A 16,648-nucleotide genomic window follows, 5' to 3' on the forward strand; every position below is an offset into this window, starting at 1 on the left:
CCCAGAAATTACACATTTAAAACCTCAGGTTTTCCACAATAACTTCTTAAAGAATCAAATGAGCTAAAAGTTGTGCCTTCTTTATCAAGTGACCTGTGTAAGTATTGAAATAACTTTAGCACAATCCACCACTAGTAAGAAAAGCAAAGAATAGAAAAAATATAAATACATTTGAAATTAAATAAAATGATAAATCAAAATATCAGCAAACACAAAAATCTAAAATGTACATAATAACTAATTTTAGCAGAAAAAACTTCAAATAATGATTTCTCAATAACTCAATACTTGATCTTCATAGAAATAATGTTTGGTAAGGTATCAAATGCATGAAGATCAGAGATCCTGCCATTGCTGCAACTTACGCACTGAAGCCCTTACTTAGTAAGGCACTAAGAGCAGGCTCACCGAATGTACTAATTTACCTTCACACTGCAGACTATCCTACTAGCAAGTACCTTGGAAGTAGGAATCAAAAGTTACGTTACAGAAATCACCTTTGCATAGGGAAAAAGAACAGAAATACCTGGACATAGGAAACCTCAGGGGATAAACCTGTAATCTCGTTTTCCACTAACAGGTAAAGAGGAAAGAAAGTGCAACATGTAAAATCTAAAACTGATGCTTACTGCACGCACACTCATTGGACAGCACACTTACCTGGATGTCAAGCTGAGAGACCTTCTCCTTGCTTTCATTTAGCTGACTGCTTAGTTCATTGATGCTGGCTTCCAGGGAAAGAACGCGGTCTTGTGCAGCCCGGAGATGTGCCTTCTGCTCCTGGACCTGGTCATGCAAGTTCTCCTCGGCCTGTTTATGGCTCTCCGACTGATTCTTCAGCTTCTCCACGAGCTGAGCCAGCTATTGCACATGAGAGACTCTAATTACAAAGTGTGCCCACCACAGCGAAATGAAGGCGCCCATTGAAGCAGCATCAGAAGACGGAACTGCTCTATACTAGGTAAGATCAAGCTCTTTACATTAAAATATTCCAATCTTCTAAAACAAGTCAATCTAGTATTCCAAATCTTAGACTATCAAATTCAGTTATATTGTTTTTAAATCATCTCTATTCAACTAAAACTTATAATAATATTAACTTACAATAAAATTAACCTACCTTATGTATAAAATCTGAGATTTGATAAAGGTGTACACCCAATATTGACACAAGGTAAAGCATATCTTCATTATGCAAAACTATTTTCACAAGCACCTTGTTATTCTCATTCCCCAGTTCTCCCACTGCCTCCCGAGTGCTAGGATTAATGGCGTGCACTACTGCACCCAGCCTCAGTTAAAATTTTTGTACATTTCTCTTAAACTGCATATGAATTTTGGAGTAATAATTTATTAAAGCTACTGTGAAACTCTATATTATCTAAAGACAAATACATTATCAAAATATAGACAACTGTTGAGTTTGAAATATGCAATACTCAGTAGTAGCTAACACTTGATTACTACATTTAACTTAATGATTTGTTACCCATTTCTTTTTGAAACGTCACAAAGGACACATCTGTCCCATCAGTCACATCTCCACTCTTCCAGAGACCTAGTGCCGTACCTGCTGTCACACAGGTAATACATCACCTGGGACATCTGTTGTCAGAGCATGGTAGCAGCCTTGATGTCAAATATGATGGTACAAAAAAACATTTTAAAACAAGAAAAGCCAGGATCATGAACTGTTTTTATAAAACATTCAATATAATTCACAGGGATTTGAGCAAAGCTCAGAACCACATTGGCGTTTGCACACGCACCTGCTCTTGCAGCGTGTGGTTTTTCTCTTGCAACTGCTTAAGAACGGCAGTCTCTCCTTCGCCAGCTTGAATTTTTGCATAAAGATCCTCTCTTTCCTTTTCCAGCAGCGAAATATTTTCTTTACTCTTCTGCAGTAAAGCTTCAAGGTTCTGGATCTTTTGGTCCTTATCACCAATCTGACGTAACACTTGTTCCAAATCATTCTGTAAAGAATTAAACTACTATTTTAAGGATGAAAAATTTTAAAAGTTATTCCTAAAACATGAAAAGATTGATAATTTTAATCATTCAAAGTGTTGGGTCCTACATCTTAAAACCTATTACACTTTACTGTGGTAAATTAATCAAAATCACATATTTAATAACAACTCTACATTATTTACACACACGAATTTAACAGAAAAGCTTACATCTCACTTTCCCTAGTCCTCTGACCTTACTTCCTAGGCATTGGATCCTCTCCAGATGTAGAACTTACTCAGTGCCTGCACCAAGCACACTCCTACCTCAGAGCCATTAAACTAACGACCTTATTGCCTGCAATGCTTCCCTAATAGTCAAATGATTCTCTCCCTCCTCTTCAACGTCTGCTCAAATGTCTTGCTCAAGCTGCCCGTCATTACATTTCCAATACTCTCTATACTGGTTTTCACTGCTTCGCACTTAACCTCTCACTCATAGCTTATTTCTCTCGTGTTTATTTACCTCCTTCCACATCCCAGTAGAACACACGCGACACAAGTGAGTATCTTGACCTTATTATTTATTATATATCTGAGATATGACATAGATGCTATAAAATAAACACTAAATGGAAATGACCGCTGCACTGGGTACGGTGGTGCACACCTTAAATCCCAGCACTCAAGAGGCAGAAGCAGACGGGTCTCTGAGCTCGAGGCCAGCCTGGTCCACAGGTGAGAAACCCTATCTTGAGCCACCACACTTCTCAAAAAAAGATCACTGCACTCTCACCATGGTCAAGTATGCAAGCTCACTCTATACTCAACAGGACCTCAAATCAGCAAAGCCCTCTTCTTCCTACAATATCCACCTTCTCAAGTTATGTGGCCCCAATGCCTTTGGCTCTGCCTTCCTCTCTGTAACAGTCAAGCAGTCGTTGCCCAGAATAAAGGCCTAGCTTTACGGTAGTCCATGCGTGTTAGCGACGAGTAGATGCCCGGCATGTCTAATGATTTCTGTTAGTGTTGAAACATTGAAAATTCAGTCACTTTCAAGTGCGTTTCTCATAAGCTTCGGTCATGAAAAGCCACGCTGCCTACTAGCTCTCTGCTCCCGCCCCCTCCCCCCACCCGGAACTGTCTCATGTTTTACTACTCCTGGAATCCGAGTGCCCGGGCAGAGCTCTCCACAGAAATCACTGCTTCCATTCAGCACTGAGATCTGGTTTTCACTGCGCAGACTCCACCACCCCATCTCCCCTCTATGTGGTCAGGCTATTCTGCCAGCAGGACAGGAGGCTGGCCTTCCCCTGCCTTTTTACTGCCGTCTCTGCTTCTAAAATCCCCGTGCTGATATGGAAGCATACTATCCTTCCTTATTCTACCCTCTCCTGGGATCTGCAAATCCCTACCTGATTCACTGAAGAACTCAGACCACATTTAGTCATTGTCTTAATCCCAATTCTGCCAAATTTCTACAAAATATAAAATGCACACAGAATTAAGAACACAGCCTCAACACCCACATTGCCTGCATTCCTGGGCTGAACTCTCTCTATATTGCAATCACCCACATACAAAATTTTCTAATAGTCTGAAATTTCTTTCTAGATGATTCCCTGTAGCCTCGCTTCCACATAACCTCATACATGAAAGCAGACTACTCTTGCAGTCGCATCCTTCATTTCCTGTCACCTCAGAATATCCCAGGCAACCACCCCACAAAATACCAACTAGATCAGTACTGATCTGTTTCTTCACTCCCGAACTTCTAAACATTTCTAGAATAAAAACACAAATCTCCACAGATTTGTATCACTAAAGCACCAATCTCCATTAAACAGCTAGGATCATCTTTCCAGCCATGTTTTTACTGGAATAAGACCCTCACCTCAACATTCTCTGTAACTCCTTGAGCTTCAGCACTCCCCCAAATGCTCAGCCCCTACTGGCCTGACACAGCTATTCTATCTACAAATATATCCTGACACGTAGGACTTTCCGGAGATGATCTACCTTGATTTTACATCCGCTTCCCTTTGCACTGTGTCTGTAGATGGCTGATATTTACCTCCTTTCCCTGAATGTGCCCAGATTTACTCCCTTCCTCTAAGCTTCAGTGGGTAAGCTGAGTATATTCCCCATAGTGTACGGGACCAAAGCTTCCTATCATCTAATTCCCTAGCCACTTCTTTTCCCCTGAAATCTCCCAGGCTCCATCATGAACAAGAAACTCATGAAGTCAGATCTCTTCATTTCTCAAATTCTCCCTGAACCAAGTTTCCCTCTAGTTTCTACCCACTCTTCATATAATTCACATTTAAGTTTCAAACATATCTTATTTTCCTAGCTCCCACACATCTCTCACTTATCAGTTATATATATTTCATTTCTATCACTTTATTAAAATTATACTAAGCAAGATTCTTAGTTTATTTTAAAAGTTTATCTACTAGGTATCTCTACTCATCTACATTACAGTTTTTAGATTTTAAGCTCCAGCAAAGTCTAACAGTTTAATTTATACTAGCTTCAGTATCCTTGACCATGCAATTTTAAAGTAATTATTTTTATTGTATGGCATTAGTGTTTTGCTCACATACATGTCTGTATGAGGGTGTCGGATCCCCTGCAACTGGATTTATAGGCAGTTGTGAGCTGCCATCTGGGTACGGGAATTGAACCCCGGTCCTCTGACAGAGCAGCCAGTGCTCTTAACCACTGAACCACCTCTCCAGTCCCGTGTCCATGCAACTTTTACCTGGGATCTACTTCTATCATCATCTCTACATCTACCCCAGGAATAACAGACTCAGTGACTCAGGCTGCCATTTCTAAGAAGTCTCCTGCAACTTAACTTTTCTAGACTCTGTTTGGGCCAGGTAACTGTCTTCTATGTTCCCATAATTACTTTTTAAATGTATGAAAGACTAGAACTATATTTACTGTTTTTAGTTCTTCAGGCTTTTCCTGGCCATATTCTGAGTAGGGAATGAAGAACTGAGCATGTTCACCCAAGTCCCTTGTTCTCCCCCAGAGAGTCGGCTGCCATTTCCAGTGAGGTCTATACACTAGATGAATATGCAAATTTGGAGGGACTATAGAAAGCCCTCTTAGCTGTTGACCTCTCCGAAAGTTTTCATGCTCCCTTTCTCTCCCACTCCTAACAGTAGAGTCCCAGCATAACCCACAGTCACATAATCTAGTGACCCTTCTCTCTCATGAATCTCCCATCTGGTGCTCATCATCTTTCTATCCAAATTTCTCTAACCAAGGCCACAAACCAATTCCTTCCTGCTGACAAACACAACACGATCCCCAGTTTTCGTAGTTTGGTACTCAGGCAAAAATCCTTAGCCACACTTCTCTCTCGAGGTTCTCCATCAGTCTATCAGCAAAGCAGTCAGCTTTGCCTACAGTCATCTCTTCACTACCTGTACTGCTTCTGCTCCAGCTCAAATCACATTTCTTGTCTGAATGACAGTAATCTCCCAGCCAATTTCTATGCTTCTGCTAATGCTCTCCTCAGTCTCCTCACAACACAGCAGTGCAGAAGTCCTGGGAAGACAGCTGGATCACAGCATTCCTTTCCTTAGGGCCTCCCATTTTCTCAAAAAGACAAAAATAAAATAAAGACCTTAAAATTACCTATGAAGTTCTACATGTTCTGAGCCATGTAATCTCTGGGATCTTGTCCCTTTTAACTAATACTGCCCACTCCACTCCAAATTCTGAGATTTACCGTGACCTAAGGAGTTGTTAGCACACCTGATGCTCTTCTTCCTGATGTGCCTACCTCCTCCCTTTCCAGACCTCTCATCTCACAGGAGCCTCCCCTAGCAACCCTGACACTTCCAACACTATGCATGCTTCCTGGCTCGGCCTTCCTTTTGTACAGGACAACAGCACTTAGTAACTTGAGCTTTGCTTATTCATCACGCCTATTGTTTGCCTCCCTCAGTGAGCACTCCATGACAGCAGACATTTTTGTGTGTTTCACTTACTGCCATAAATAGATACAGAATTAGTTCCTTGGCTGAGACTAGACATAATGATGTTCACTTATTGAACAAAAGAAGTGATAAATAAACCTAGTATTTTTATCTCTGTGTCTGACTCCTGTGTCAGAAGGAAAACTACATACTGCAGAAATGACTTACTGTCCCCCACAGACACACAATTCCTATGTACACACCACGAGGCTGTGCTTTCCAGAAGGTGGGCACTGTGATACTTCATGTTCAGTTGGGAGAGGGCCTGACAGCCAGTGCTATACCACACCCAGTCATAGCCAACAAATGACAAACGGAGGAATAAATGAATACGAAAGGCAAATTCACTTCAAACATGTATCCTGCTTTTATATAACAAAATTAATTTCTCTTACCTTCTAGGCCATGTAATAATAGAATCTGTATTAATTTAACCCAATCAATTATATTTTCTGTACCCATAATTTCAGTGTTCAGGCAATGTTAATTATATTATACAAGTACTAAATACTACGTGCATGAGTGTGCATGTTCATGTGTTTACACACGCATGTGGAGGCCAGAAAGCAACACTGGGAGTCTTCCTCTATTACTTCTCCACTTCAGTTTGTGAGGCAGGATCTCTGTTGACTAATGACTGGCAGGCCAGCATGTTCCTCCTCTTCAGCGCTGGGAGGGCGGGTGACTGCATGTTACCATGCATAGCTTGTCACGTGGACAGCAGAGTGCAGGTGACTGCATGTTACCATGCATAGCTTGTCACGTGGACAGCAGAGTGCAGGTGACTGCATGTTACCATGCATAGCTTGTCACGTGGACAGCAGAGTGCAGGTGACTGCATGTGACCGTGCACAGCTTGTCACGTGGACAGCAGAGTGCAGGTGACTGCATGTGACCGTGCACAGCTTGTCACGTGGACAGCAGAGTGCAGGTGACTGCATGTGACCGTGCACAGCTTGTCACGTGGACAGCAGAGTGCAGGTGACTGCATGTGACCGTGCACAGCTTGTCACGTGGACAGCAGAGTGCAGGTGACTGCATGTTACTGTGCATAGCTTGTCACGTGGACAGCAGAGTGCAGGTGACTGCATGTGACCGTGCACAGCTTGTCACGTGGACAGCAGAGTGCAGGTGACTGCATGTTACCATGCATAGCTTGTCACGTGGACAGCAGAGTGCAGGTGACTGCATGTGACCGTGCACAGCTTGTCACGTGGACAGCAGAGTGCAGGTGACTGCATGTTACTGTGCATAGCTTGTCACGTGGACAGCAGAGTGCAGGTGACTGCATGTTACTGTGCATAGCTTGTCACGTGGACAGCAGAGTGCAGGTGACTGCATGTTACCGTGCACAGCTTGTCACGTGGACAGCAGAGTACAGGTGACTGCATGTGACCGTGCACAGCTTGTCACGTGGACAGCAGAGTGCAGGTGACTGCATGTTACTGTGCATAGCTTGTCACGTGGACAGCAGAGTACAGGTGACTGCATGTGACCGTGCACAGCTTGTCACGTGGACAGCAGAGTGCAGGTGCATAGCTTGTCACGTGGACAGCAGAGTGCAGGTGACTGCATGTTACTGTGCATAGCTTGTCACGTGGACAGCAGAGTGCAGGTGACTGCATGTTACCATGCATAGCTTGTCACGTGGACAGCAGAGTGCAGGTGACTGCATGTGACCGTGCACAGCTTGTCACGTGGACAGCAGAGTGCAGGTGACTGCATGTTACTGTGCATAGCTTGTCACGTGGACAGCAGAGTACAGGTGACTGCATGTGACCGTGCACAGCTTGTCACGTGGACAGCAGAGTGCAGGTGACTGCATGTTACTGTGCATAGCTTGTCACGTGGACAGCAGAGTGCAGGTGACTGCATGTTACTGTGCATAGCTTGTCACGTGGACAGCAGAGTACAAGTGACTGCATGTGACCGTGCACAGCTTGTCACGTGGACAGCAGAGTGCAGGTGACTGCATGTGACCGCGCATAGCTTGTCACGTGGACAGCAGAGATATGAACTCAAGTTTTATGAGTTGCTCCAAGCTTGCACAGCCAGCACTTTACCAGCTGAGCTATTTCCCCATCTTTATATCTAACTAGGCCATTTAATAGATAAATCTAATAAATATGTTTGAATAGTTTATGAATCATATAAAACAAATGTGCTTGCAATGCATTTCACCGTTTTGAACTGCTCTCACAGAAATCAGAAGTAAGACTTTCCTGACCATCAAAAGCACTCACCACCAAGCATTTGCATTGCAGTTCTACCACAATAAAGAATGTGGATCTCTTCCACTTTGGCTGACAAAGCTCAGGCTTACAGCACACTCACCTGGGCTTCTCGGAGTTTGGCTGTGGTGTTTTGCTGAAGAGCTTGCTGCTCTTGATGCTGCTGCTTTGATTTTTCTAACTGATGCTGCAGTTCGGTGGAATTTGTTACCTTTTCCTTCAACTTAGAAAATGTGGACGGTTAGTTGAGAACTGGAGACATAATGTGATCACCCATAAATAGCTGGCATTACACCAATTCTCAAACCGGGAAAAAAAATTCAAACAATATGGGAAATAGTTTTAACGCAGTTTCTCATTGCTTATAGAATCTTAATTTCATCCTCTACCCATCCAATCTCATCCTAAAAAGAAAACAAATCTTTCTCCAGACTGGCATCAGTTCAGCATGGTAGTTCTGCATCCCTATATGTTAAAGCAATTAATACACAATTTATGTGTAATAATAATCTAAACCACAGTGTCTGCATTTCCTTTACTTTTAAAGACATTCTAGGAAGGAATCTAATCTACCACATTTAAAATATTACCACTAAAACAAAAACCTACAGCTGAATTAACAGATTTTAATCAGAGTATTTGTTCAATTCAAATAAAAGTCATGATTCAGTCATAGCATTTACTTTAACCACATAAGGTGCCACTTGAGCAACCATGACTTCCTCTGGGGTAACAGCCAATGAGATGGCGTGGAAGCATTTGTTTGTGGTACTAGACTTGAACTTAGGGCCTGATACAGCTAGGCAAGCTGTCCCACCGAGCTACACTACATGCCCTATGGGGTTAATTATGAAAACTGAAGTCTCAAGTGTTTACACATTAGGAAGCCGTTCTTCCTGGGTATGAGGAGCACAGCAGCCTTGGGGAGGACCAGGCCAAGAAGGCTTCCTGACGAAAGCTAAAATGGACATTGTGCATTTCCATCAGGAACTTTGAGGAACACAGTAACAATAAGACGTAGTAAATTTAACATGTAGTGAATAAGTAGGATATTCTAACTGGGGAGAAAGAAAGGTTTCAATGGCAAATAACAATTATAGATAAAGTTCTTGACACAAAGCTGACTGTTCCTATGCGTAAGCAGCATCAAGTCTAAAATTGCCCTAGTATCAATGCATTTACTGTGCTAGCTTACCTGCTCTTCTAACCGAGAGAGCTTGAGCTGTAAGTCAGCCACTTGCTGTTCTTTATCCATCAGCTTTTCACTGGAGAGCTGTCTCTGTTCCTTCAGCCTTCCATGCGCTTCCCCTAGTTGGCGCTCCGTCTCCAGAAGTCGGCTATGTAACTTTAAAAGAGAAGTGAAGGCACGCGTGTGTATGCACGTGTAAGCGCACACAGTGCCACCTACGTTACTACACAGTTTTCCACCAGTTAAACTGCAGGCCACCATTTCATTTTACAGCCTTCACACCTTACACTGCAGAGTAACTTCAACTACAACTGGATTTTAATCACAAACTATAATAAATCACATAAAACTGTAAGCACTGCATATTTTGTGCCTATTTTATTTTCCCTTAAAAAGCACAGGAGACTCGAGCTGGAGAGACGGCTCTGCAGTTTAAGAGGACCTGGTTTGATTCCCAGCAGCAGTTCACCGCCGTCTGTAACTCCAGGTCTGTGGGATGTGACTCCCTCTTCTGGACTCTGCAGGTATCAGGCATGCATGTGCCAGCAAAACACCCACACACAATAAAGCTTCATCTCAAGCTTTTTAAGAATTCCTAAGTAAAGAATAGTGAACAATCTGAACTGACTGTAACAGCTAAGACCCATACATCCCCTATACTGGGGACCATCTAAGCAATTTTTGTTAATTAATAAATGCTTCACAATGGTGTTATGTGAACGGTACCTTTTTTTTCCTTAAGGGAAATTAAAATGAAAAAGATCTAACATGACAGGTCGTAAAGCCAAACTGTGGAGGGGGCCATTTTTTTCTAGCATGAACAAATTACTATCACACGGTCATCAGCGTTGGTGAGAAACAGCACAAGGAGCTGCGGCTGCCGCGGCGCCTACCTGACTGACTTCCCCTTGCAGCTGCAGCCCATGCTGCTCCTTCTCTTCCCGCTGCTGCTGCAGCTGCTTACACTCCGCCTTGAGATGCTGCTGCTTGCTCTCCACTTCCCGCAGCTCCTCTCTGAGCTTCTGAGCAGCCTCTGCCCTCTCATTGAGCTCTGCCTGGACCCTCTGCAGCGAGCCCTCAGAGGCAGCCAGCCTTGCCTGCAGCTGCTGACAGTCCAGGTCCTTCTGATGCAGGGCTGCCTGGACAGTCTTCCTACTCGCTGATTCTTCATTGTGTTTCTCCTCTAAGTGCGTGTAGTCCGCGTCTTTCTTCAGCAGCTTCTCAGTCAAGTTCTGAAAGAGCAATTTAAAAATTTACCTTTTAATACTTTTTTACTGTTCCAGGTTCTCTATCTGGAATATATATATGTCAGTATTACAGTGTAAAACTGAAAATATTTTAGGAAAGAATTATGACATAACTTTATTACTAGTCATAATGATTAAAATATTACTAATATAAGACAAAAAAATTACCAAGAAAATACTGTCATAACCTGAAAGCATATATATTGTATTCTTTGGGAGAGATGCAACATGTTAATGTTCCTACTTAAGTTAAAAAGTTGAAACTACCTTTCCTTCAGTAAAAATTATTCTGAATACTAGGGAACTGAATGCTCTGACGTGGGCTCTGCTGCTTCCTGGGCAGGGGCAGTTTCAGCGCAGCAGGGAGGCCGCGTGCCCGGTCAGTGTCTGATCCACTGCTGCCTTTTTGTCCCTTCTGATGAAGACCTTTTTTTTTTTTTTTGAGTTACAAGCCAAAACGAATTCAAATTTCTTTCTGGGTTTATAAAGTAATGCTCTAAAGATAATATTTCTCTGCCTCACACTTTATTTTACTTGAACTAGCAAAATAAACATAAAATACCGTCAATCACAGATCTGGATCAACCAACTTGAATTCAAAGACTGTTCTCAGTACTGCTGTTACAACTGACATGAACTATTTTTAAACAAGTAAATTAAGAACAATTTTAACTTACAGGCTCTGCCTCATCTGTCACTGGACATTCGCTATGTACCGTGCAAGAAGGGACGGCGCAGGAATACGCACAACCTGACCCTCCATAGCTTAGAGACTATTGTACAAATTAGACAGTGTGTTTAAAAAAGCCTTTTAAACTAGGTAAAATAATTCGCAGACAGATCTAAAAGAACTGGGCATGTCATCAGTAGCAGCCAAACACCTTTTTAACATGCAGAAAGCTGAGTGTGAAAGCAGATAAACACCAGGAGAACTCACTGCATGGAACTGAGTTTCCATCATTTACTTCCTACCCTCATTCTCCCCCAGCTCCTTCAAAGTCTTCCCTGCTCCCGGGAAGAGAAGTTCAGTCTCTTCTTTGCAGTGGGAATTCCTACCGCCCATAGCCTTTAAGTTGCCCGCCTTCTTGGACGTGGCCTCTTATACTATTTATGCCGATGTAAAGTGCACGTCCGGCCTCTTTTCCAGCTGCTGGATTCGGCTGCTGTTCCCGGTTCCAGCAGAGGATTGTGACCTGTGAGTCTACCCCTAAATAAACAATCCTCTATTATTCTCAATTCTGACCTAGTGTGGGATTTCTTTTAAATGTCCTTCTTCATCTAGTGCCCACGTGGTTCCGAACTCTACACTTACCTGGTGGATCAGCTTAAAGGCCTAAACGGTCACAGCCCAGAAACTTTCCCACCCCCACTGGCTTGACTTTTTACCTACTAAGCGGTTTTTTTTTTAAAACCCCACCACAGTGGAACTAACTGCCTGCGGCAACTTGGAAATTTCCCAAGTGCCACCCCCTCTGTGGCACGTTCCCTGCTGTAACTTCTGGTTTGTACTCTCAGCTCCTGAGTTCTGGGATTCTTGCTCCGTGTACAGAATTGATTTAATTGCTTTTAATCTGTCAAGCAACGCATATTTCTCAGTATTTAACGAGCACCAAGGCAGGGAAACCTAAGCAGCTCAGGACTATTCCTGGCACCAGGTTGTGCCTCTAGGCACGACTCTGCAACCACGACACCTGCTGGACAATAAAGATTATACATCTAAAACAACTTACTGGATTTCATAACAGTTAATTTATAAATCAATAAACTTGAAAGTTATATAATGGTAGACAACATTACCATTGAAACTTTTAGTAACTTTTTTGCTAAGACTATGGATTGTATTCTGCAAGGCTTATATGGCTATGGTGATATATCCATTTATTGGATATTGGGACTCCGTTTTTTTCTTCACATTATATCCTTAAGAAAATGGTTTCATAAGAGCCAAGAATGAGGCACTTTTAGAAATGATGCTGTCTTTACGGACTAATAATGAACAGCTAGCTGACAGGATTAATACCATTGAAAATCAAAAGTAACCTGAAAAAATTAATACTATTGAAAAGCATAACATTAATTTGACAAATTGAATCCATGTCAATTGATACTGAGAAATTATCTGAAAGACATCATACTGTTGAATTTGGCAATCAAAATTTGTTTACAAGTTATGATAGGCTAGCAGATAGAATATCTCTCCAGGATGGCAATTTGCACGCTATCCAAATAATGTCCAAGGATGAGGTATTATCTTTAAAAGAAAAACTTCAGACCTTGGAATCACATGTGCAGAATGAGAACCAGAGGCTAGGTGCCTCAGTTAAATCACTAGAAAGATATACAGTCCAGGATATTCAGGCTTTACAAAAAGCGGTAGTAAAAAGATTCAAAACGACTGAGGAAATTATTGGAACTGATGAGCGGGGAAAGAAGGCACAAGGACAGGATTTAATATACCAGTAGCTGCCAGAGATGACTTACCCAGGGTTTTAGCTTCCTATCCTGTAATATACACTGACAAAACATCAAGTTCTAAATACCCAAAAAGACCCAAAGAAGGTAGATGGATACCTATAGGAATGAATGATCTAAAAGAAATTAAGCAAGCTATCATAACTTATGGCTTGCATTCCACACTTGTTAGGGAGATGATAAAGACAGGATTCTAGTATTAAAGCGACACCACACGACTGACTTCAGTTAGTTTCAGCAGTCCTGGATGACTGGCCTCAACTGATGTATAAATGTTATCTCAGAGAAGAGGCTAAAATTTTAGAACAACAGGGAAAAGCAAAAGGACTTGAGACTTCCCAAGATCAAATCCTTGGTGAAGGCACTTAGGCTGACCCACAGGCTCAAGCTCATCAAGATGATGAACAAATCTTGTCCCTATACCATAAAGCAGCCTGGTACAGGAGCAACTAGATGCTTATCATATTGAAGAATCAGCCAGCTCTTAGAATTCTCCTGTATTTGTTGTTAAAAAGAAATCTGGTAAATGGAGAATGGTGACAGATCTAAGAGCTATCAACAAGGTAAGTCAACCTATGGGACCTCTACAATCTGTAATTCCTCTGCCCTCTCTATTGTCAAAAGGATGGCCTCTTATTTATTTAAAGATTGTTTCTTCATTATACCTTTACAAGAAAAGGATAAAGAAAAATTTGCCTTCACAGTGTCTACTTATAATAATGGGTATTATCAATATATAGGGCATGAATGCATAAAACTTCCAAAAACCAAAAGTTAGTATTTAAAATGAACTACCTGTAATAAGTACCTAACTACAAAACACAAAGTATTTTTAAAAGGTGTACAACAAAGTTGAGTGTGGGTGGTGTGCACCTTTAATCTTACCACAGGCAAATCTCTGAGTTTGAGCACAGCCTGGACTACAGAGTGAGTTTCAGGACAGCCAGGGCTACACAGAGAAACCCTGCCCCACCCCCACCCCCACCCCCGCAAAAAAGTGGACTATATTTGAGGAAGACAGCTATGCCAATCTCTGGCTTCAGTACATACCTACAAAGGCACACACATCTACATCTACACACACACACACAAAGATTCCTGGTATAATGGCACATGCCTATAATTTTAGCACTTGAGAGACTAATGCAGAATATTATGAGTTTGAGGGCAGCCTGGACTACGTAGCATGTTCTAGGACAGCATCAGCCACAGCCACATAACAAGAACCTGCCTCACAAAGAAAACAAAAAGAAAAAACCTGACAGTTTTACACTTCCCAATTCCGAAACTTACTACAAAGCTAATAATCACACAGTGATGCTGGTGTAAAGAGAAAGATGAGTGGAGCTGAGTGCCCAGAAATAGACATTCGCATACATCGCTATGGTCACGAGCTTTGTATCCCCTGCGATTCCAAAATCACATTTCAAATCCTAAGCCCCCAAGGCAAAGGAATTAGGAGATTTTGTGTTTGAGAGGTTATTAGAGTTTAGAGCAAAGCCTCATGAATGAGATTAGTGTCCTTATTAAAAAGAAAAAAATAATAAAGGACTCAAAAGGATCCCTAGATCCTTCTCATGCAAGGACACAGCAAGAAGGCACCATACCATCTATGGACCATACAGCACAGTCTGCCAAGATGGAAGATCTTGTCCTAAATTTGATGTCCTAGAATAAATAACAGCGAGAAATCCATGTCTGCTAATTCTAAGTTCTTCGGTTTATGGTGCTGTTATAGGAGCTAAAACAGACTAAGGCAGCAATCAAATGACTGAAGAGGTCCATGACCACACAACAGGGAAAGGAGTCTTCAAGAAATGGCATCAGGAAAAGTGAGCACCCACATGCAACAGGATGAAACCAGACTTTTGTCATATGTGTGCACAGGATTATCCCAAAGCTAAGACATACACGTAACACCTAAGATGATAAAATTCTTAAAGGAAATAGAGGCAAAAAAATTATGAAATTGAATTTGTCAGTAAATCTCTTCCATTTGTTACCTAAAGCATAGGCAAAAAAAAAAAAAAAAGTAAAAGGGCAAAACCTAAACACGTGTTGGTGAGGCTGTGATGAGACAGTATGACCTGCAGATGGGAATGTAAAAGGACACGCGCAATGCCAACTGAAATCAATATAGTAGTTCTTAAGAGAGAGGAAGAAGAAAGGAAGGAAGGGCAGAAAATAAGGCTAGGATACAGCTCTGTGGTCAAATATTTATCTAATACCACATTCATGAGGACCTGGATTTGATTCCCATCATCACAAATACATATGTATCTGCATTCAGTCTATCCTCATCCTCTAACCTTTAGCCTTTCTCCTTGTCTTCATGTTATACTGCATCCCATGCACATACACACATGCACACACACAAACACACATGTATTATTGGCTAAATTCAACATATAAAAGGGAATGCAAATTATAAAGGGGGATATAAAGATAATTGTGTTTCTAGTTCTAATTCTGTCATGGATAAAATGTTTGATATTGAACATATAAAGTTTAATATGAGACTCCACAGCTTACATTCTGAATGCTTATTGTAACTGTATAGTTTGTTCAGTTGTATGAACTTTGGGACTAACTGATTTTGATGTGTGATATTTTTATTCATTTGTAAGATCTGTTTTTTAATAAACCTTATAAATGTGTATATGTAAGCACAGATATGTAATAGAATTACCATATGACCCAGTACCTTGAAGACAGTGTTACAAATACATTTAACATCCATGTTCTAAGCCATATTAATTATGATAATCAGAAAGATGAAAGCAACCCAAGTATCTACTGACAGACGAATGAATGTATGCTATATCATCAAATTTAACCCGCAGTATCATTCAGTCATAGAGACATCAGGTACACAGATGAACCCTGCAGAGTATTATATTACACAGTGTCAGTTACAAAAACACAAATACTTATGAATTGACTCAGATAGGGGCCTAGGATTGTAAACGTCATAGAAAATACAAGAGAATGGTGGTTGCCTGGAGCTCAGAAAAGGGACAGTGGGGAGTGTCCTTATTTTGCTATAAGACGCACTTTTGCAATATGAAGAGTTCTGAACATTTATTACTAACAGAGAGAGAGAAATAGATATCTTGACCTGTGGTATAAATAAAACAGTGAAGATAAAATCTATTCACCACTATATGCAGCTTTAAAACTCTTACCTGGTTTTTTTGTGTTAATTCATTAATTGAACCTTTAAGTTTTTGTATTTCCTGAACATATACTGCAACTTCTTGGGGGCCTTTGGCAAGTTCAGTTCTTAGCTGGTTTATTGTAGCCTGAAAAGTAAAATAAAGATTAATGCAAACAAAATGGAGGTGCATGAAGATTTGAAGACAGTCTGCTTTCTCTCGCTGGTGCAGTTAAATTAAAGTAATACTTGAAACTTTTCTAATACGATTATTCTAATAAAGCTTGATTCTAATACCATTAATACTCCTACCTAAAACGTTTTGCTTAAAATTAATTTTACAGTCAAGACGCATAAGTTCATTTATTTAATAATAATATATCAAGAGAAATGCTGGCATTTTATCTGCCT

The 16,648-nt window shown here is 41.2% G+C and overlaps 1 protein-coding gene across 3 annotated transcripts in view; it reads right to left on the reverse strand.

The window, feature by feature from the left end:
* The window catches only part of Eea1 (early endosome antigen 1), a 94,715-nt gene that overhangs the window by 28,652 nt on the left and 49,415 nt on the right, over positions 1-16,648 (reverse strand). For all 3 annotated transcript variants that reach the window (XM_075954636.1, XM_075954635.1, XM_075954637.1), the window contains 6 exons: positions 16,269-16,385; positions 10,258-10,596; positions 9,371-9,520; positions 8,279-8,398; positions 1,770-1,973; positions 661-861 (listed from right to left, as the gene is read on the reverse strand). In XM_075954636.1, the coding sequence (XP_075810751.1) occupies positions 661-861; positions 1,770-1,973; positions 8,279-8,398; positions 9,371-9,520; positions 10,258-10,596; positions 16,269-16,385 (1,131 nt within the window). The remainder of the gene's footprint in view (positions 1-660; positions 862-1,769; positions 1,974-8,278; positions 8,399-9,370; positions 9,521-10,257; positions 10,597-16,268; positions 16,386-16,648) is intronic.

The sequence above is a fragment of the Microtus pennsylvanicus genome, chromosome 20 (assembly GCF_037038515.1).
Source record: "Microtus pennsylvanicus isolate mMicPen1 chromosome 20, mMicPen1.hap1, whole genome shotgun sequence".
Lineage (NCBI taxonomy): Eukaryota > Metazoa > Chordata > Mammalia > Rodentia > Cricetidae > Microtus > Microtus pennsylvanicus.